The sequence below is a fragment of the Camelus bactrianus genome, chromosome 15 (genome assembly GCF_048773025.1).
Source record: "Camelus bactrianus isolate YW-2024 breed Bactrian camel chromosome 15, ASM4877302v1, whole genome shotgun sequence".
NCBI classification, from domain to species: Eukaryota; Metazoa; Chordata; class Mammalia; order Artiodactyla; family Camelidae; genus Camelus; species Camelus bactrianus.
The window spans coordinates 53308435-53329705 of record NC_133553.1 but is presented as its reverse complement, the minus strand read 5'-3'; the positions used below and the strand labels follow the sequence as shown (position 1 = coordinate 53329705).

The 21271-nt window shown below is 36.0% G+C and overlaps 1 protein-coding gene across 1 annotated transcript; it reads right to left on the bottom strand.

Moving 5' to 3' along the window:
- Nucleotides 1-289: 289 nt before the first annotated feature.
- Nucleotides 290-21234, bottom strand: CFAP36 (cilia and flagella associated protein 36). Its single transcript, XM_010951874.3, has 10 exons — nt 20967-21234; nt 18045-18109; nt 17347-17448; nt 12278-12392; nt 8784-8871; nt 7105-7156; nt 3196-3298; nt 1304-1443; nt 967-1116; nt 290-461 (listed from the first exon to the last, which is right to left on the bottom strand). The coding sequence occupies exons 1-10, from the start codon at nt 21079-21081 to the stop codon at nt 360-362; spliced, it is 1032 nt and encodes a 343-aa protein (XP_010950176.1). The 5' UTR covers nt 21082-21234; the 3' UTR covers nt 290-359.
- Between the last annotated feature and the right edge of the window lie 37 nt (nt 21235-21271).

Here is a 21271-nt window from a genome sequence, read left to right as displayed (position 1 = left end):
CCTTCTAACACTTTGCTCTTCACTAGCCCAATGAAAGCAGGGACCCTGTCAATCTACTTGACTACTATATCCTTAGTACCTATCACAATGCTTAGCGCAAACAATGAATGAATGCACTATCAATTAGCTTTCTATAGCTTCTCCAAGAGAGAACATTATTCAGAAATTTGTACTGAACTGGTCAGCAAAAGTAACTGCCCTCCCCACCGCCAATTATCTATGTTTAATAAAATAGTAAAAACGAGCTTATATCTACACTTACAAACACAAGTATTTGAAACTAACAGGCTTGGTTTAAGGATTAAATAATTTATTTTTAAGAAATTTTGAACTTCGGTCTTGCTAAATTATTTTTAAAATTACTTATTAATAACCTCTTCTTTAAGTTTCTCTGCAAGCAATCTCCTCTTTAGTAATGTTTGCTTCTCCTCTGCTGTCATTTCTGGTTTCTCTGTCATTTCCTTAAAAAAAAAAAAAAAGAAAAAAAATTGGCTACAGTATAAAATGGGTTCATTCGTCTAAAATTCCCAACATACTGCCTTGAACAAATGTTAGAGCATTCAGTAAACTTTTCAAAAAGAAACCACACATGGACTATGATTCCTAGCTCTCTTCTTTGTAAAAATCTCTTCTTGGGAAGCCTCTTAGAGGTGGTGGCCAGGGTACTGATACTGCTCTATGATATAGTATTTCAAAAGACTCAGATAAAAGAGACTGCTGACACTTAAGTGCTCAGAGCAGAGCAAGTAAAGAATCAAAACTGCTATCATTTTGACCTCACAAAATCCTCATCACAACCATCGCACTGCCTAGAAAAAGACTTAGCAGGTGCCACACTAATAGGTTAGTATGAATGGAGCTACAAGAGCAACGTTCATGAGTGAGCGAGGCTTTCTTGCACATATTCTGATTTGGAGAATTCCACCTGTAGATTTGCAAATTTTGACATACTAGAGCTGGCCATACCTCTACCTCCTCAGCAGATTTTCCCTTCTGCTCCGAATTTTGAATCTGCTTAGTCCTTATATCCTTTCTCATGGACATCAACTTATCTCTCTTCTGCTTGAGATAGTGTTCTCGCTGCCGGAGCTCTTCTGTTCCAAGTGTTGATAAATTCTAGCTCAAAAAAGAGAAGAAACTATTTAAATTCAAGTCTGCATAACAAGTGGCACAGATATCCATTGATTCAATTAGAAGTTTGAGTTCAAGACTGTAACAAAGACAAGCGTGTGTGGCTGCTTAACATTGTTGAGTACTTTGTCATTTTGCTCATAGTTCCTGAGAAGTAACGTTTTTTACTTACTGCTATTGGTCCTTCAATGCTTGTGTGTTCGAAGCCAGGAATCTTTAGGCCTTTTTGTGGAAGAGAGGAAGTTTCAGGTAACATTTCCAGCTTTCTTGTCAAAGGTTGTACTGGTTCATTAGCAAAATGCACCTTAACTTCTGGCAGTAATTAGATAGAGACCAGTTAGAATATTATAAGAAATATTAAGTATTAACCTAGGTTCACCAAAATGAACTAGTGTTAATAATACTTGTTTTTCTCACATTCATTCACTCAACATGAATTGATTTGGTGCCTACATTGTGCCAGGCACTGGGTGAGAAATATGGTCTCTGTCCTCAGGGAGACTGAACTACAGTTACTTATGAATAATGACAAACACCAAGCTCCTGCTGTTTGGTACTATAGCTACAAAAAGATATAATTCTTGTCTAAAGATTAGAACTACATTATAATGTAATACAAGGTTGCCATATAAGCCAAATACACAGTACACCTTATTGATTCCTCCCAAATTAGGTCTTCATCAAGGGCTTCCATCATCACTTTGTATGAAGGGATTTCCTGAGATATCAGATACACTCTTTTTTTAACAGAATAGCTTTTAAAAATTAAAATCATTACTACTGAAATTATCTGCCATTGGTTCTCTGCCACTAATGTATATCTCATTTATATATGGTTTAAGATCAAATTTTCTATAGTTTCACTTAATAGTTAACATAAAGAACTAGACTAAGTAAATATATTCAAGTTATGTCCAAGACAAGATTTAAACAGCATACATACTTAGATCTACATAAAACAGAAAGTTAAATATGGATCAGAAAATGTAAAAAGGGCTCAGACAAATCTAAAGCAGGTGCTTTCACCTCAAATGAGGTTATTCTAGTCAATAATGCAGAATATTAAAAAAGAAAATGATTAGGTTTGCTAGGAAGAAAAAAGTAAAGTAATTTTATAAACCTGCTTCTGTCTCATATGCCCCATTGTCTTAAATTAAGAATACAGTTCTTAAAATAGTGGGTAAACATCAAACCCATCTATCTCAAGTGTTAAAGTTCTTCTGAAGTGTAGAACACATGATTTGGCATCAGAAGACCAAGGTAAGTCACAGTTTCACTATTGAAGAGAGATTTTGGGCAAGTCACTTAAGTTCCTTGAATTTGTTTTTAAAAAAATAAGATAAAAGAAAAAAAGGATCATTGTATCTACCTCACAGAGTTATGGGGGGTTTTTTAATTGAGAAAAAGACATTTATCTAAAAATCATAGACATCTATGATAAAAATGAACTAAATTCAAGATCATAATTCAAGTTCTGTTTCAGAATTACCTGTTTTCTTACAAAGGAAATCAGAGTGTGTACATTGAAAATGATTTGCACATACTGAACAAGGTCATCCACCAACATTTCCTATGAAGATGCTCATCAATTTTGGTTTCAATAATAGTTTCTGACTAAACTTCTAGATAAATCGGTTATTTCTTATTTCCTAGTTGTGCTTTAATTCACTAGGAAAATAAGTTAATATTATCTTTCCATGTTCAGCTTCTAACTCACAAACACTATATAATTGTGGTCAAGGAAGAGAATACCAAATGTCATGTGAACATATCTTGGATGCTACAGCCATGGCTAAAGGCTGGTGGCTCCCTTAAGGGATCTTCTTCACTGCTCTGGGTTTCAGGCTTCAGTTAGAAATCTGGGGACTCGACCCTCTCTGTCAGCTAGGTATCAACTACAGGCAGCCTCTTTAGCTAAATTTACAAAGAACTTTATATACCAGTGGCCATTCAACACCCTATCACAGGGTTTTTGAGGGTTTATTATGTGTGAGAAAGTAACACATTCTTTACAGTGTTTATGTATTCATATTATTCAGAAAGTTCGGTATACTTCAACCTTACCTGAGGGTGGGTGTGCAAAATGTTCACCATCCCCCTGGGAATTATTCATTTTTGCAGTTTCATTGGCATGCACTGGGGGCTCTTCTGTTTTAGCCTCTGATGACTTCAGGAATCAATAATACAATTAAAAAATATTCTAGGTTATTTTTGAATAATTCACTACTTAAGGAATTCAAACACATTAGTTTAAAAAATTTACTACTATATTGATAATAAATCACAGATTCTATTTTTCCAAAGTTTTTAAGATGTTTCCAGCATTATTCATCTTCTATTTTTTGAGGTTGGTAAACATTCTCATTTTAAATCATGCAGTGCTATGAATAACTAGTTTGGTTAGAACTTTGAACTTAAGAAGTGGGTTCAAACCTAGGCTTCACTCTTACTACTCACGTGACCTTAACCAAGAAACCAACACCTACTCTAAGAGAAATAAAACCACTGGTGCTTTTTCACTGAAAATAATCTAAAAATAAAATCACAATAATATCACTACAAGATACGCCTGAAGCAGCCACAATTCAGTTTACTGGTATATCTCATTTTATTGTGCTTCATAGAAACTGCCTTTTTTTTTTTTTTTTTTTTTTTTACAAATTCAAGGTTTGTGACAAACAGACATTGAGCAAGTCTACTGGCACCATTTTCCAACAGCATTTGCTCACTTTATGTCTCCGTATCACATTTTGGTAATTCTAGCAATATTTCAAACTTTCTCATTATTATATTTTTTATCATGATCAGTGATCTTTGATGTACTACTGTAAATGTTTTGGGGCACCACGAATCACACCCATATAAGACGGTAAACTTAATAATTAAAAGCTGTGTTTTAATGGCTCCACCAACTGGTAGTCAGTTGGCTGGTTGTCAGCACAAAAGTCTACTCCAGTGAACGCACAAATGACAAGAAAGTGAAGCAACCTTATTGCTGATATGAAGAAAGTTTTAGTGGTTTGGATAGAAAATCAAATCAGCAACAATGTTCTCTCAAACCAAAGCCTAATCCAGAGAAAGGCTCTAACTCTCTTCAATTATAAAAGCTGAGAGAGGTGAGGAAGCGACAGAAGAAAAGTTTAAAGAAAGCATAAGGTGGTTCATGAGGTTGAAGGAAAGATGTCATCTTCGTAACATAAAAGTACAGAGTGAGGCAGTAAGGGCTGATGTAGAAGCTGTGGCAAGTTATGCAGAAGATCTAGCTAAGATAATTAATGAATGTGGCAAAACTAAACAATAGATTTTCAATGTAGTTGAAACAGCCTTCTCTTGGAAGAAGATACCATCTAAGACTTTCATTAGCTACAAAGGATAAGCCAGTACCCAGGTTCAAAGCTCCAAAGAACAGTCTGACTCTCTTCTTAGGGGCTAACGCAGCTACTGACTTAAAGTTGAAGCCCATGCTCATTTACCATTCTGAAAATTATAATAGAGCCCTCAAGAATTATGCTAAATCTACTCTGCTTGTGCCTTACTAATGAAACAACAAAGCCTAGATGACCGAACATCTATTTACAACATGGTTTACTGATTATTTTAAGCCTATGTGTTGAGACTTACTCCTCAGAAAAAAAAAATTGCTTTCAAAATATTACTAGTCACTGATAATACACCTGTTCACCCAAGAGCTCTGATGGAGATATACAAGATTAATGTCATTTTTATGTCTGCTAATGCAAGATCCATTCTGCAGACCATGGATCAAGGAGTAATTTCAACTTTCAAGTTTTATTCTTTAAGAAATACATTCTGTAAGGCTATTGCTGCCACAGATAGTGATTCCTCTAACAGATCTGAACAAAGTCAATTGAAAACTTTCTGGAAAGGATTCACCATTTATATACAGTTAAGAACATTCATGATTCATGGGAAGAGTTCAAAATATCAGCATTAACAGGAGTTTGGAAGAAGTTACTCCAACCCTCATGGATGACTTGCAGAGGTCAAGACTTCAGTGCAGGAAGTAATTACAGATGTGGAGAAAATAGCAAGAAAACCAGAATTAGAAACAGAGCCTGAAGATGTGCTTGAATTGCTACACCCTAATGATAAAACTTGAACAGATGAGGAGCTGCTTATTATGGATGAGCAAAAAAGTGGTTTCTTGAGATGGAATCTACTCCTGGGGAAGATACTGCAAAGACTGCTGAAATGACAAAGGATTTAGAATATTACATAAATTTAGTTGATAAAGCAGCAGCCAGGTTTGAGAAAACTGACTCCAATTTTGAAAGAAGTTCTACTGTAAGTAAAATGCAATCAAACAGCACTGCATGCTACAGAGAAACTATTCATCAAAGGAAGAGTCAAATAATGCAGCAAACTTCATTGTTGTCTTAATTTAAGAAACTGCCACAGCCACCCCAACCTTCAGCAAAAATCTGATCAGTCAGCAGCCATCAACATCAAGGGAAAACTGTTCACCAGCAAACAGATTACAAACACTGGGGGCTCAGATGATGGTTAGTATTTTTTTAGCAATAAAATCACTTTTAATAAAGGTATACACATTGTTTTTTTTAGACATAATGCTATTGCACAGACTACAGCACACTGTAAACATAACTTTATATGCGGTGGGAAATGAAATATTTGTATGACTTATTTCATTGCTATATTCACTTTACTGCAGTAGTCTAGAACTCACAACATCTCTAAGGTATGCCTGTATTTCCATTTCTAAAATGGGATATTATATTTAAACCAAAGAAATCACTTAAATTTCAGAAAGAACTAAGTAAACTGATAATTCGTTTTTCCTTAAAAACAGATGAAAATTCAATCACACATAACTTTTTAGGCAATTCTTGGATACCTAAATCAAAAGCCCCTATATGCTGAGTGATGGATACATGACAATTATTATTATTATCAGCTCTAATTTTGTGTGTTTGAAAATTTCCATAATACAAAGTCTAGAAAAATAAATGCCCCTAAAACATGTTATTATTCAAGAAGCCTAATATAGTTTACTTATAAATCAGAAAGTTAATACTACTGTCTTATGATAGCAGTTTTGAACTGGTTTCTTTTCTATACCTTTACATTTAAAAAATCTTTATTAATATCTAGGAATTTCATCACCATTTACTAAAAGGAGATTTACTCAAAGATACATAAATCCTCTCTAAATCCTAAAACATCTCTTCCGCTCTTCACTGGGTACCTTGGAGTAAAATAGGTTCTTTTCAAAGACAGTGAATGATACAAGAATGTATCATGGTGACTGAAGGGAAAAAAGGAAAATGACTTTCAAGTGATTGAGAATTAGTTTATATTAGGTTTCCCTCTCGCTTCAGGGAGATGTGGGAAAACATGGAAAAAGAGGCAGCTAGGAAAGAGGAGAGGAAAAAGTAAATATTAGCTTCCCTCACCTCAGCCAGATACACGTTTTAATTTATCCTGAGGAAAGATCAGGCACTTTATGGAAACAGTTCTTAATGAAAGAACAGCATGAATGCTTTTCACAGGAAATGTGAAACTGAATCATTCTGCTTCAAGCTGCCAATGTTAAAGTGTACAGGGGACCCTCGGCAGCAACTGCAACTGCTGTTTCAAAACAGTGAAGAAACCAAGGGGAGTGGGGAAATAAAATATTTTTTAATTTTCTTTTATTCAGAAAATGAAGGGGAATTTCTATAAGGAATTCCCCCAAATATGAATGGTACTACAGTTTTTTGGAGTTAATAATCTCATTCTTCACTGGGAATGTAAAAGGAGGTCATGGATGAACTATAAAGTGAATAAAGCTATAAAATTAAATATAAGTGCTCAGAATTGCTAAGAAAATATGAATACTCTAAGGAACTATGTAGTTCCACCTAAGCTTAAACTTTAAATAGCAAAACCTAGGTATAAACTAAAGGGATAAAGGAATGAAATACTTCTATTGTTAACATGTTTTGCAGGCACCTGCTTTTTCCTCTTCCTTTCTTCCTCCTGGTCATATTCTTCTTTTGATTTTCTGAAATATATAAAAATAAAGTAAAATGTCTCTTTTGGTCAAAGAATAAGTATTCAACAAGCAACATGTTAGTGTAAGCTTACAATGCGTACAAGGGATTTTGGAAACAAGGATGGAAATAAGCTTTGCTTAAAGCAGCTTACAATCAACTGAGAAACAAAGAGATAGGCATAAACAGCATAATATAGTCAGTCACATAAAATATGGGTTTACCTATTTCCTCTGACAATGTGAATGACCCCTAGCTGAACAAAGACCAACAGGTTTGAAATCCCAAACCCAATCTGAACGGCAAATCCCATTAATATACTGTGAGCTCTTTCTTTACACAGATCAGTAACACTTCTCCTGATAAGATCCACTTCTCCCCTCGTTCTAGTTTTTCCATGTCATCTGAGCTACCACAAGGCTCTCCTGATGCCATTATGCCAAAGCCCTGTCAGCTTTTGTAAAATCTAACAGTACAATGTTGATCAATTTTCAAACCACCAATCAACCAACAGAAGCAACCAGTGTAAGTCAAACTTTACCAGTCCTCTAAACCCACTACTGAATAGCCTTAACTCTTCAAACGTGTAAACTCAAAGCATTCTATGTTGTCTCAGGCTCCCATATGACCCTGCCGTGGAAAGGAGGATAACCCACATACTTGCCTCCCTCCCCACAACCACTCAAGTCCCCTGAAATTAAGCACTAAGTCCTAGAGCTCCTTCCATAGTTCCCCACTAGGCCCATTCTCCTAAACCACCATCTTGCCTGTCCTCCCTTTTGCTCCAGAACTGAGGACAAGGTGGGTAGATGGGAGGACCGCGGGTAGGTGGGAGGACCGCAGGATGCTGGAAGACGGTCATGCATGTGGTGACAGATGGAGAGGAAGGGCGCCCAAAGCCCAAGGCCCCACTCTGCATGGGACAGAGTAGCTGCAGGTATCCTTTAGTCCTAAACCTAAATGTATATTCCCACAGATTCAATCAGGTGCTGCAATTGCCCCTCCCTTCCAAAACTCCCATAGGGGTCAGGAGGCAACAGGCCCTAGAAAAAACAAATTCCCCTTTAATGAGCTGCACACCCCATGCCAGGAATTTGGCTGAGAATCATGCAACTGAGTCAGGAGAGGGACCAGCACAACAGTCATCTGGGATAGGCACCTCCCACTGTCCTCTTGCAGGTTACCTGCCACCCAGTCAGCTATTTGTTCTGTGGAGCTGGATGTCCAGCCTCCTACTGTGAGACACCTGGCATGAGCGTCCTCTAATACTGAGATCCAGAAGCCATAGAGTTTCCTGCTCAGCTCAGGCCACTCCACCCTTTTCCAGGCAGATGGCTGGGTCTACTGCGTCTTGTTCCCATTGATGGCTAGTTTCCTACCCCCATGATGGAAGTGGACGAAAACCCTCCCATCTGGGCTGATCTGGTATGAGTCATCTGAAAACAATTTTTTCTGTCTATTAAGAAATGTAATATATATAAAGTAATTAACAAGTAAAATGATAAATCATTTTCATAGTTTTTAGGAGAGAATTTAGATTATTTAATAGCTCACAGTATTTTGGGGGTAAAAAGCATATATACAGATCATATTACAATATTACTAATAATTCATTCAAGAAATAATTGAGAAAGATACCTAAGAACTTCCCTCAGGATTTTCATCTCTTCCTGTTCAAGGTCACTGACCACATCAGAACCACCCGTTAAGCAGTCAGGTAATACACCTGTTCAAAACCAAAGACCACACAGAATATCAACTCCAATTGAAAACATTTATTTCTCATTATTCTAGTTCATCAAGAAGTACAAATTAGTTAAATAAGATCTATCACTTAAAGAATGTTCTAAGCTATTATCTTTTTAACTATGGTCTTTTGATTTTTTTCTTATTTCAGGGACACAGTCCCACCCAAAAAACATAATGTTACCTAGAAGTGTCTCTTGGTAATTATTTGTATTGCCTATTTAAAATAACAGTAATATTATATGGCAATAAAAATTAATATAAGCTATTATCTTTCATAATCATATACTACACAGGATACACCACTGAAATCATTAAGCTCCTAATCATGAAATTATGCTCTCAAAAGTATCCCTTAAATGAGAAAAGTTTACAAAACAAAATATGAAATACTCTGTTAATTGAAACAGCATGTTAATATTCTTCAGTCACACTACAACAAATACTACTAAAAGCCCTGCTTACTACATGCAAAAAAGCATGATGCTAAGCACTTAAGGGGAATATAAAAATGAATAAAACAATCTCTGCTCTCAGAGCTTCTACTAAGATATTGGGCTAATAACTATAAACCAGGGCAATACCAACTTTGGCTCAAGACAAATAATTCAGGGCAAGTAATTTTAAGTATTGGTTTCATTTACTTTATTACCTATATCTTCCTTTGATAAGCAGGTAGACCGGTAATAAGTGTTCTGTTTTTATCTATAATTATTATACTCCCAAAACATTAACAGCATGTCTCTCAATTTTTACCTTCCACTTCTTTACTCACATATGACTACGGGATTTTGGGTCTTCTTTAAATTAAAGTAGCTTTATTATTCTAATTCCCTGGATGTTTAAATGCATTTTTAATTCAACTTTTTATTTTAAAATAATTGCAGATTCGCATGCAGTTGTAAGAAATAATACAGAGATGCTATACACTTTTCAGTTTCCCCCAATGGTTACATTTTACAAAACTATAGTACAGTATCACAACCACAAAACTGACATCTATACAACCCATTGATGTTAAGTGCATTTTTGCTCAGTAAAAACTATACAACTAGTATTCTATTAACCTAAGGAAAATTTTAAAAAGTAAGTAAAACTAACAGTACACAATACTTCAAAACCATCAAAATAATGTTCTGATTTGCATTTTCCCCAAAATCTTTGATAAGATACAACCAAGAATCCAAAGAACCTTTGAATTTTTCTCACAGAAAGACAATTTTCAAAAGGTCTGCAGTTTTGAGTACAGTCAACATTGCTTTAAGGTACTATTCCCTGCATTTACATTAAGCAAAAATCTTAAATACAAGTATTAAAAATTCCATGGCAGAAATCAAGTATTAGTTTATATTTAAATATAAGCAAACTGTCCCACCCTGTGGTTTGACAGCAGCCACATCATTCCCCTCGTCCTCCCCTGCAAATATAATCCATGTGTATGCAGTTATCAAGCAGCAAGTACTTAGGGGCCCTACCCCACCTTACAAAAGTGATTCACGCTTCAAGCCGATCATAACGGTCTTCATTCCCCTGCCAGAGGGCATGTGACCCCAATCGAATCAATAGGACCTGAAGGGAAAACTCCTGGGGGGCTTCCATGAAAGTGCTGTCTTGCTAGCAAAAAAAGATGTGTAGGAAGAAACAGCCCTTTTCATCATGAGACACTGTTGAGTCTACATTCAATGCAGAGAGTGATCATGACAGAAGATCCTGAGAATGGCAGAGTATAAAGATGGAAAGTGTCAGGGCCCTTGATAACATCACTGAACCATCAAATTAACCAGCCATGAACCTGTCTTTCTTCCTTTCCTTCCCCTGAACCTCTTGTTCTGTGAGATGACAATTTCTTATTGCTTAGGCCATTTTCTTTGAGGTATTCTGCCAATGGCAGCCTGAGGCACCCAGCTGATACTAGTTATATGTATCTGTTCCCTTTTTATTGAAATTTAAATGAGTTACCAATTTATTCCAAACTGAAAACTAGACTGTCAATATCAAGTTCACTATTTCTTTTATCAAAACTGATCCCCCCAAAGCAATCTTAAATAACACAAAATAATTATTCAAATTCTCTATCTTATACATCAGAATAAAGCATAGTTTCAGGAAACGCAAGAGAAAAGGATTTTTATGAAGTAAACCACAGTAAAAGAACAAAGAGAGACTGTTTTCCAAGCTTATTTACACCAAAGCAATAGCACAGTGCCAGGCGTCATTCAGAGTTAGGGTGGTGTTATTTCCTACCCACAGACAGCAGCTCTCTAACCTGTTGTGAAAAGCATTTTAGGATTTTAGGGAATAGTTAGGATGGTGGTTGGCTCTAAGGGACAGAGTCTCTACTCATATCAGACAAATGAGAAGAGAATTCACAAGGGCCCTGCAGCATGTTAACGTTTGCCCTGTAACAACAGAAGCCCTATTGTCACATGTTCCAGACCCTTAAAAGCAAACAGTACAACTAAACTATAGCTCTCATTATCTTCAAGAAACAATCAAAGAAAAGGCCCTGCTGTCAAACCATTAGAGAGTACATAGGCGTTGTAAAGAACATTAGTGGCAATCTATTGAGCAAAGGAACACATAGGTATAAAGATTACCAGAGTCATAAAGGTGCAACCAAGAAAAGAATCTGGGTTGAAAACCAGACAGTACAGTAACAAAAAGTATGGTTAGGAACTCGGATGTTTTGAGTCAAGGTGTGAAATATAGTTCAAGTACACAAGAAGGGAACCAAAGCAGTAAGAGCTAGAAAGAAACTGAGTTTAGGCACAGAATAAGGGAAAAGACAAAGCCAAGATGGGTTATTAGAGCTTTGGCTGTTGTTTTCTCTTCCACCAGATGGTGGCGCTATCCTACCTGCCCGTTGCCCTAGAACAGCGGTTCTCACTCCGTCCCAGGACTAGCAGCTAGGGACTCATTAAAATGCAAAGGTTTAGACTACTGGATCAGAAACTGGGCGACAGCCATATGTGTTACAACAAGCCCTTCAACTGCTTCCAGTGCTCACTGAAGTTTGAGGGCCACTGTCTACTACAAAGGTCCTAAAAATAAGCCAGGAGAAAAATAACCACCTTCTCGCAACAGAAATTGTAACTGTGACCACTCAAAAATAATGAATTTCATAAACACAATGGCTAGGCAGGAAAATCAAGTTCTCCGAAATCTAAAACATTAAATCAAATTCTGGGCTGCTTTCTTTGAGACGTCAAACAACAATGATCAGGACATTTGCACTCTAATATCTCTTAAGTCATCCATAGACTTTCAAACTTAAAAATAAATTTATACAAGGCAGCTATGTTAAAGATCATACTAGAACCAGAATAGTCAAAACTGCCACCAAAAAAATGCATTTAGCACTTGGATTTCTAAACTCAGTATTTTACCATTTCTCTCTTGAATTATTCGAATGGCTTGCAGCTGCATTTCAATGTTTTTCTGGACCATCATTGCCTTAAAGATAGTAAAATCTTCTGCTGCCAACACAGGTTGCAAAATGGCCTGTGGAAAGAAGTCTGGAAGTTAAATGAAGATTCAAGTTTTAAATCTATTTCCCACATACTCAAATCATTTCCATTGCAAAAGATTCATTAATTCAAGAATGCTGCATTATTATTCATGACTAGATGACTCAAAAAGACAATTTTAAGATTTTATTCTAACAGTCTTTAAAGTAGGAAAAAATGATGGAAAGCTTCTTTTCCCTTAAATTCAAATATACTGTTCAAAACACCCAAGGCAGGGAATGACAAATAGACTTCACCTGTCTTTAACTGAAAGTTGCAGCCCAGAGTCCAGTACTGACAACGATTGTAGGCAGCCTCTGAAATAGAGTAGTTATGTCTGGTTTGGCAGGGCCCCTTTATGGGATTACACCACCACATAACTTCGTTCTGGGCCTTCTTAGATTTTGTATTAGTAAAATCAAGTGCTCTCCTCATCACTAATAAACACCTGAAGAGCACTGCTGTTGATGGCAGTGTGTCAACTAGAGCTATCAGCAAGTCAGTTATACTGTAGAGCTTCTCAGAGTGTGTTCTTGACCCATCAAAGAAATGCAGGAAAGAAATGCATATTCCTGAGCCCTGCCCTAGACATAATTAATCTAAATTTCTGGAGGATGGGTGCCCATATATCTCCCTAGATAATTCTTTTTTTTTTTTTTTTTTAGTATTTTTATTGAAGTATAGTCAGTTTACAACGTAGTGTCAATTTCTCCCCAGATAATTCTTACAGCATTAAAGTTCAAAAACCATTGATATACTGTGGGGGGAAAAATTAGCCCTTAAAATCAAAGCCTACTTCCAGCTTAACCAAGCACCAGCTGTGTGATTATCACACGTATCACTTAGTCTTCTGGGCATCAGTTTCTTCACCTGCAAATTAGTAAAATAATAGTAATAGTAATACAGTATTTTGTTGATTCTAAAACTCCATAGATCAGCAAAATAAAACATTATTTCATGTACTGATAAGGAAAAAACCCTGCTAATTAAATTATAACATGTCATCAATGATAATATGCATTCCCATTTCAGAGATACGATGAAAACTTTCCACTTTAGAATACAGGAAATACAGTAGTAACTTTCTGGCTGGATGACGGAATTAAACAATGTGAGAAAGCACTTTTTAAATTGAAAAGTCCTATAAAAGTAACTGGCTTTTTTGAGGCTGGTTAAACATCAAACTGGTGTGCTAAACCTAAAACTTTACAGCAGTTGGTCTCTTCTGGTCCAAGGAAATGAACCCCCGCTTTCCTAGGAGTTTCCAATACGGGCAGTTAGAGGAACTAAATACAAGAGTTACTCCAAAAAGCTAGCAAGTGGTTTAAAAACAATAATCTTAAGTATCCTTTAAATTAATTGAAATGGAAAACTACTTTGAAAGAAGACTATGAGGTAACGCAAACATGTTATCTATGTTTGAGAAAAGCACATTAACAAAAACATGAGCATTGAGTCTTACAGAATCTGACTTAGATGAGTTTTAAAAACATCCACACATGTTCACACTTAGCCTAAAGTTATTATCTCTGCTTAGAGTTAATCACACCATAGTTTCGAAAAGTACAAGTGATTCCAAACTTTTACACTGCTCCATTAATAGACAGAACCAAAAGGAGAAATAGATGAGTTCACTATATAGTTAGAAGCTTCAGTAATGGAAAGATTCAGCGGGCAGAAAATCAGTAAGGACATAGTTCAACTGACTAGCACCTTCAATCACCCAGATCAAATTGACATTTCTCCAACAACAGAAAAATATACATTCTTCTCAAAGTACACATGGAACAGTCACCAAAATAAGACAACATTCTGGGCCATAAAACACACCTCAGTAAATTTAAAAGAACAGGAATCATACAAAGTATACTCTCAGACCCTAACAGAATTAAACTAGAAACAGTAACAGAAGATAACTAGAAAAACCTAAAATATTTAGAGATTAAGCAACACACTTTAAGGCAGCACATGGGTCAAAGAAGTAGCCTTAAAAGAATTATAAAATCAACTGAACACAACTGAACTAATAAATATATCAGTATTTATTATATTTATCTGAACTCTTTAGAAGGACATTCTAATTCACAAGCACATTTTGAGAAACCACACATATACTGTTCTTAAAACATGCTCTTAAAAAGTTCGTTGTTGCTTTTAAACTAAAGTTCTTCAACTGTTGCATTCCTTGCTACTCCTGCTGATTTTAATATACAAAAAGTATGCCAGAACCAGTGGGGTCTAGGGCTAATGATGACCAAACCAGGCGAAAAGAATTTTGCAAGTTGGCTTTAGCAGCATAATTCAATGAGAGGGGAACTGGTTGCTATTTTAAAAATTCAAAATCATGGGGGGAGCGTACAGCTCAGTGGTAGAGCGTGTGCTTAGCATGCACAAGGTCCTGGTTCAATCCTCAGTACCTCCATTAATACATTTTAAAAAATTTATAAACCTAATTACCTACCCCCTCCTCAGAAAATAAAAAAAAATCAAAATCAGACCAAAACAAAATAAAAACTACTTCCTAAGTTACCCTGGACAATTGGTTTCTTAAATTCATTCTTAGGTATCCCTATATCAGCATAATGGAATCAGCATTCTGATCTTCATTTATAAAGATTAGATTATTGCTGTAAAGCAGTAAATGACATGCTTTGGGCTGTTTTCTGGTAATAGTTATGGCCTTGCACTGATTTATTTTGCTATCAGTATCTGGGGCAAAGAGTGCTCCAGAAGAGAATAAAGCTAACTAGTCCACATGGGGATTGAATACATGACCCTGGCCTAATTAGCACCCTGCTAATCAACCACCAAAATAGCTACCATTATTTAAGAGGTGCTTCCATTTATAGACCACCTTATATGTGTCAGGTATTGTGCTAAATGCTTTATGAATATTTAGGAACATTATCACTTAAAAATCACAAAAATCTTTCAAAGTAAATACTATGCCTATTTTATAAATGTAGAAACTGAGAATCAGAATGGATAAGAAAGGAAAACTAAAACGACTTTGTCCATGGTAGATGAAAGATCTAGGACTCAAATCCAGATCTGTCTGCGCCAAAAGGCTTGCCCCCTTGTACGTAACAAGGTTGCACTCTCATCAACTCCAAATCAAAAGGTGTTGTATAATAGAACAAAAGAGAAAGATGTGTTACTCTCGATCTGAAAACAGTATTTTAAATTCTGAACATCTTCATTCACAAATAATTTAACATTATTCTGATAATGCAAACAAAAGATGAATGTGTCTACTGTTACTGTGAATATCTTTTTTCACAAAGAAATTCAGATTCATTCATAATGGCTTAATTAAGAGACTGATAAATATTAATCACAACAGAAAATATTCCTGAAAAACAAGGAAAATAAATATCAATGTCTTAAAAGACATTTAAGTACTAGTTAATGATTTTCAATAAATTCTTCCTATTCAACTGAAAATAAGAAAATAATGCCTATTATTATTCCTTAAACTAAAACTATGGTACACACAGAAGAATAAAAGCTATTGGTAAACTATAAAACAACTTTTGCTTTATAGAATTATTAACTAATAAAATCAGATGTTTGTTTACATTACTGTGGGCATACCAATAACATTTAAATTTTTTGTAAATGTCATGTTATATTAAAGATTTTCTATCTCTAGAATGACAGGTGACCATTAAATGAACAGAAGTTGTGCAAAGAACTGTAGAAAGAAGTGCTGAATTAAACAGTAGTCAAAGCAATCTCTTCTAGGCCACAATAAGATGATTTAAACTAACTTTCTGCTAGGAACTAAGTTCTCATCTCTGTGCTAGATGCTGGGAATGCAAAGATACTAAAAAGAACCCAAAGGACTTACTATCTATATCTACTAAAGCAAACAGATTGGTAAAAAAACTATAATACAAGGCAATCGAACTGAATTGAATATGTAAAAGTGCTCAGTGAGGTAGAATGAGTGCTAGTCTGACTAGAGGGATGAGGAAAGCTGCATTTCAGCAGGATTTCTCTGGGTAAGGAAAGGATGAAGGGTTAAGGAGGTAGAGGCTAAACCTTCCAGGTTAAGGGTATACCATGAGCAAAGGCAGGTGCACGGATGCTTACAGGAGCAAGTGACCTGGAATGACCACAGTACATAATGTATTGGAGAACTAAAGCAGGAGAAGACTGAACATATAATTTGGGGTCACATCATAGACAATCCTCACTATCATCTAATGAAGGAATTATAGTTTGGTAGAAGATGAAAAGCTAAAGCAACCTCCTGGGAAGCTAATTGGGTGGTAGTAACATATTCCTAAGCTCAACCTCTGAGCAAGGGCTGTCAGTTGGAGTGCTGGGCTGGTACTCCAGCTCTACTATCTACTTAGCTGTGGACTTTGCACTAGTTGCTTAATATATCTGTGCACTAGTTTCCTCATGTTAAATGGAAGTAAAATAGTACCAATTTCTTAAGGGCTGGTGGGAAGATTAAATGAGATAATACATGTCAAATGCCTAAAATAGCAACTAGCACGAGCCCTCAGTAAATATTAGTTAAAAATATGCATAATACCTTCAATCCAGCACTGAGGAACTAATGAAACAATAAAATTAGTACCAAGAGAAGGAAGCCCCAGGAACTGTGTACTGTGTACTGTGGATCTCCTAAGATTAAAAAAGGGGCAACTCCAAAAATGTCTGAGATCTATACAAATAAAACACTAGTTTGGATAAAGCCTGTGATCTACTATATTTATGAGTTCAGAAAGTTTCTTTGTTAATAGCATCAGTTCATTAATGCCTCAAATTATCATTTCTCAAGGTAATTATAAAAAAAGAACATGTGATAAATCGGCCTTCGCTCCTACAATATCTAGAATATTATACTTTGACAATCAAAAATAGCAAATTTGAGTGAAACCCTGGTCCATTTTTGTTAAAACTATGTATTAGGAGAATAACACAAAAGCAAAAACCTGTGATGTATGGGTCTTTGCAAGAGGAGAAGTGCATGCTTCTTGAAACTGATCTTCATTAATTCCAATTTCTTTAAGGTAACTTTCTAACAGCTTTTCAACCTAAAAAGAGAAAGTTTAACTTTTATAATGTACACAGAAAAATTCCAAATGAGTTTTTATATTGAGTTTATAAAAGTATAATCAATTGCTTGTTTGCAATTATTAATCTACATAAAATTAATTACCTGGCAGTGACAATGTCTTTCACAGAAAAAACAAACAACAAAAAATAAAAATTTTTGCAGAGAATCAAGGGAAAGTTTCTTTCCTCAACTAGAAATAACTGAAGTCAAAATTATAAAGTTTGATATAACTCTTTGGCTACCCAGAGGCATTTTTTAAAATCTCAAAACAACATGACTAAATTAATAATTAGCCCTTCACTGGATGCATTAACAGAAGAATAAGAGCAAGAATAAAATTTAAAGATCAGATGGAAGATCCCTTAAAATGGCCATCCTAAATCCATTCTAGAGTTATTAAGGACGAGATGCACAGAGAACCCTTGCAGCCTGATGCAATTGTTAGTACAATTAGGGTAGACTGGATTTTTTTAATTAAAGAATTTTAATGGAAAAATCAATTTTTTTAATTTAGAAAAGCTATAATTAATATTATTTGAATTGCCTTTTAAAATCAGCTTTAAAAATACTCACTAGTTCTTTGTATTCTTGATGAATCTCTGTATAGGTCAATTTGCTTTCTTCTTCATCATCAAAAACTAAATTTAAGAGAAAAATATTGCATAGTGTGAAAAACAAATCATTTCATTAATGCAAATATGAAAGTCCACCCCTTACATCTTACAAACAGAAGAGACAAAGAAGAATAGAAGAAACACTCTCATTCATATAAACCAGCTCTTTAGTTTCGAATTCTTGGGTTAAAAAAAAATTATATATATATATACACACACACACATATATATACATATATATGTATATATATACACACACACATATATATACATATATATATAGTGTTAGTTGTAAACAAGTTTTTTTCCTACCTAAGATCTATTTCATATAGAAGACAAACACTAATTTCCTACTTTTCAATCAATAATATAAGGCAATAATTTCTTTATAAACTTTAAATGGAATATTACTGTTAATAGTTTTTAAACATTAATTCCTTTTATAACAGGTTCCAGATCATTTTGCCGGTGAAAGTGACTAGGATTTTTTTGTTATATATAAGTCAATAATGAAATTAAAATAAATAAAACCAAAATGAATATTTACTAAATGACCATATGTGTGAAACAATGCAGATTGGAAAGATACATATTCCCTCAAGAAGCTACAATTTGATTAGTGAAACAGAACAAATTCATGAATTGTAAACAATTAACCCTCTTTTTAAAAAATTCCTCCTGAATGATCTTTCTAAAACACAAGACCAACTTATGTAATTTTCTATTTAAAGCTCTTCAATGAGAAGAGCTCTTTGCCTAAAGAATAAGTATAAAATCCTTAGAAGGCCAGACAAAACCCTGCAAGATTGGACCCCAAGTCTCATCTCTCACCACTCCAAAACCCAAATTTTGCACTCTTAACAATACACAGTTACTTGGAATACCACCAAATGTAACAGACAAGATGCTTTCAAGCCCCATGCCTTTGCTCAAGCTCTTCTTAGATCTTTTTGCCTTTACCAATCCCTCTTCTCCCAACCATTCTTCAAAACATTGCAAGTGGCACATGATCTACTACCCACACCCAACCCCTAGCCTGGCTAGTCTTCTTCCTCTGAACTCTTACAATATACAGCCTAACATTATTATAATGCCTGCCACTTTATATTTAAATTTCATTTACCTGCCTGTCTTTCCCACCAAATTAAAAACTCTCAAGCACAAGGATTTGTTTTATTCAACTTTCTATCCTCAGCTTCTGGCTCAAGGACACTTGATAAATGTTGAAATAAACGCTTATATTACAAAGTTGTACAAAACTAATGTTTAAATCATCTGAGGCAGAGAATAGCACATTGATAACCCAGTCAGTGAAGTATAAGCACTGTTATTTCAAGTATCACTGGGCTGTTACTTCCCTTTCTCCTGCTCTATGCAACACTGGGTATACATGCAATACAGCAGCTATTTAAGCTGCTTTCAGTTAATTTTAAAGCCAAATTACTACAGTAATGTTTATAAAGCTGAGGATTACTGTTTTCCTATAAAATTACACAAGCAAGTGTGTTATAACTGAGATGCAGCAACTTTGGCATTTGGGGATAAAAAGAACAAAGCTTTATTATTTTTTTTTTCCATTTCAGCAGTTAGTCTCTGTGGGATAAGAGGAATCAAAAGGTAACAAAATTTTTTTTTCTCCTCAAGGAGGTCAGAATACCACATGCTTCATCAGTCTCATAATAGCATTTTTAATTTTTAAAAAGAGCATAAATAAAAGTTATTTTGAATTTCTTAAAAATTATCTGTAAGAACGCTACTTAATAAATACTATATGAATTTTGCTTACGGCAATAAGAATGTAATGAGAAGATTCGGTGGTCAAAGTAAACTTCATCTTTACCAGATTCATAGAATCTTAGGGTTGAAAGGACTCTTAAAAGATCATCCAGGATAACCAGCCATTTGATAGTTGAATTCTCTTCTATTATAACTCCATTAAGTTCTTGTCAGATTCATTCAAACACTGCTAGGGCCTGGAGAACTTATTACTTTCTGAGGCAGGCTAATTCATCTGAGATACATTCAGTTACGAAGTACTTCCTTCACCGAAATTTGTTTCCCTGTAGCTTGCATCCACTGATCCTAGTTCTATCTCATTGAACCTTACAAACCAAGTCTAATCCCTCCAATGTAAGACATGTTTAAACGATTAATGGACATCACTACGCTTAAGTCTTGCCCGGCTAAACAACCACAATAACAGTTGGGAATTATTCATATGACATCGTTTCTGGTTCCTTTCCCGTGATGGGCTCCAATTTGTCTCCAAGAACTGAATGCCTAACTCTAAGCGTGATCAGAACCTGTAGGTGCTCTTCCCTCGCAGGGTATATAATGTCACGTTTACATACCTCATTTGTTAGATTACCCAACCCTTCCCATTTTTGGTATAGCTGAGAGTCAGCTCAAAAAAAGGAATAAAGGCCACCAGGATCACCGGCTCTGGGCCTGCTGGAGTAATCACATTCCCGCGTCCCCCGCCGCTCCATTTTTAGATCAACTGTTGGGATCAGAAGGAACTCAGAGGTAAACTGACGTCTCTCCTTCCAAGTCACTGGGGAAGTTGTTGAAGAAGCCCACCCAAACAGTGCCACCTGCCTAGGGCAGAAAGGTGCAGGAAAGGGTGAAAGACCCAACACAGGATTAAAGTCTAAAGTTTTTCGGATGGACCCAGAAGGAGGAGGGTCTCGGTCCCCATTTTCATCTCCGAAAAGGAAAAGACTGGCACTGTGACAGCAATACACCTTAAAAACCAGCTCTAAACTTGGCCGACAGGAGTGGAAACCAAGGAGATGAGAGGTAGTTTATGGTGACCACCTCTCTGCCGACAGCTGGGTGAGAGAGGTGAGAAAGGATTGACGGTTTGGGCTCTGGATTTTACCTTCACATTTCTGCTCCACAAAGTCCAAGATGGGGATGGTCCAGTCCGGGCCCCGCAGGAATCCGGCGATGCTCTCCACCACCCATTCCACCTCGTCCTCTTCTTCCGCAGACATGCCGCCCCCGCGAGGCGCCGCGGAACCCTAGAACAGACCCCGAAGCCTGGAAGGCCTTTAGGCCACTGGGAGCCGAGAGGAAATGGAAGAAGAACGAGTTGTTCCCGCAGCCACCGAAAGCTATAAACCAGTTAACGTAAAATGGTCGCTATGGCAACAGGCGTAGCCGCTCCGCGCGGCCGCCCGGAAG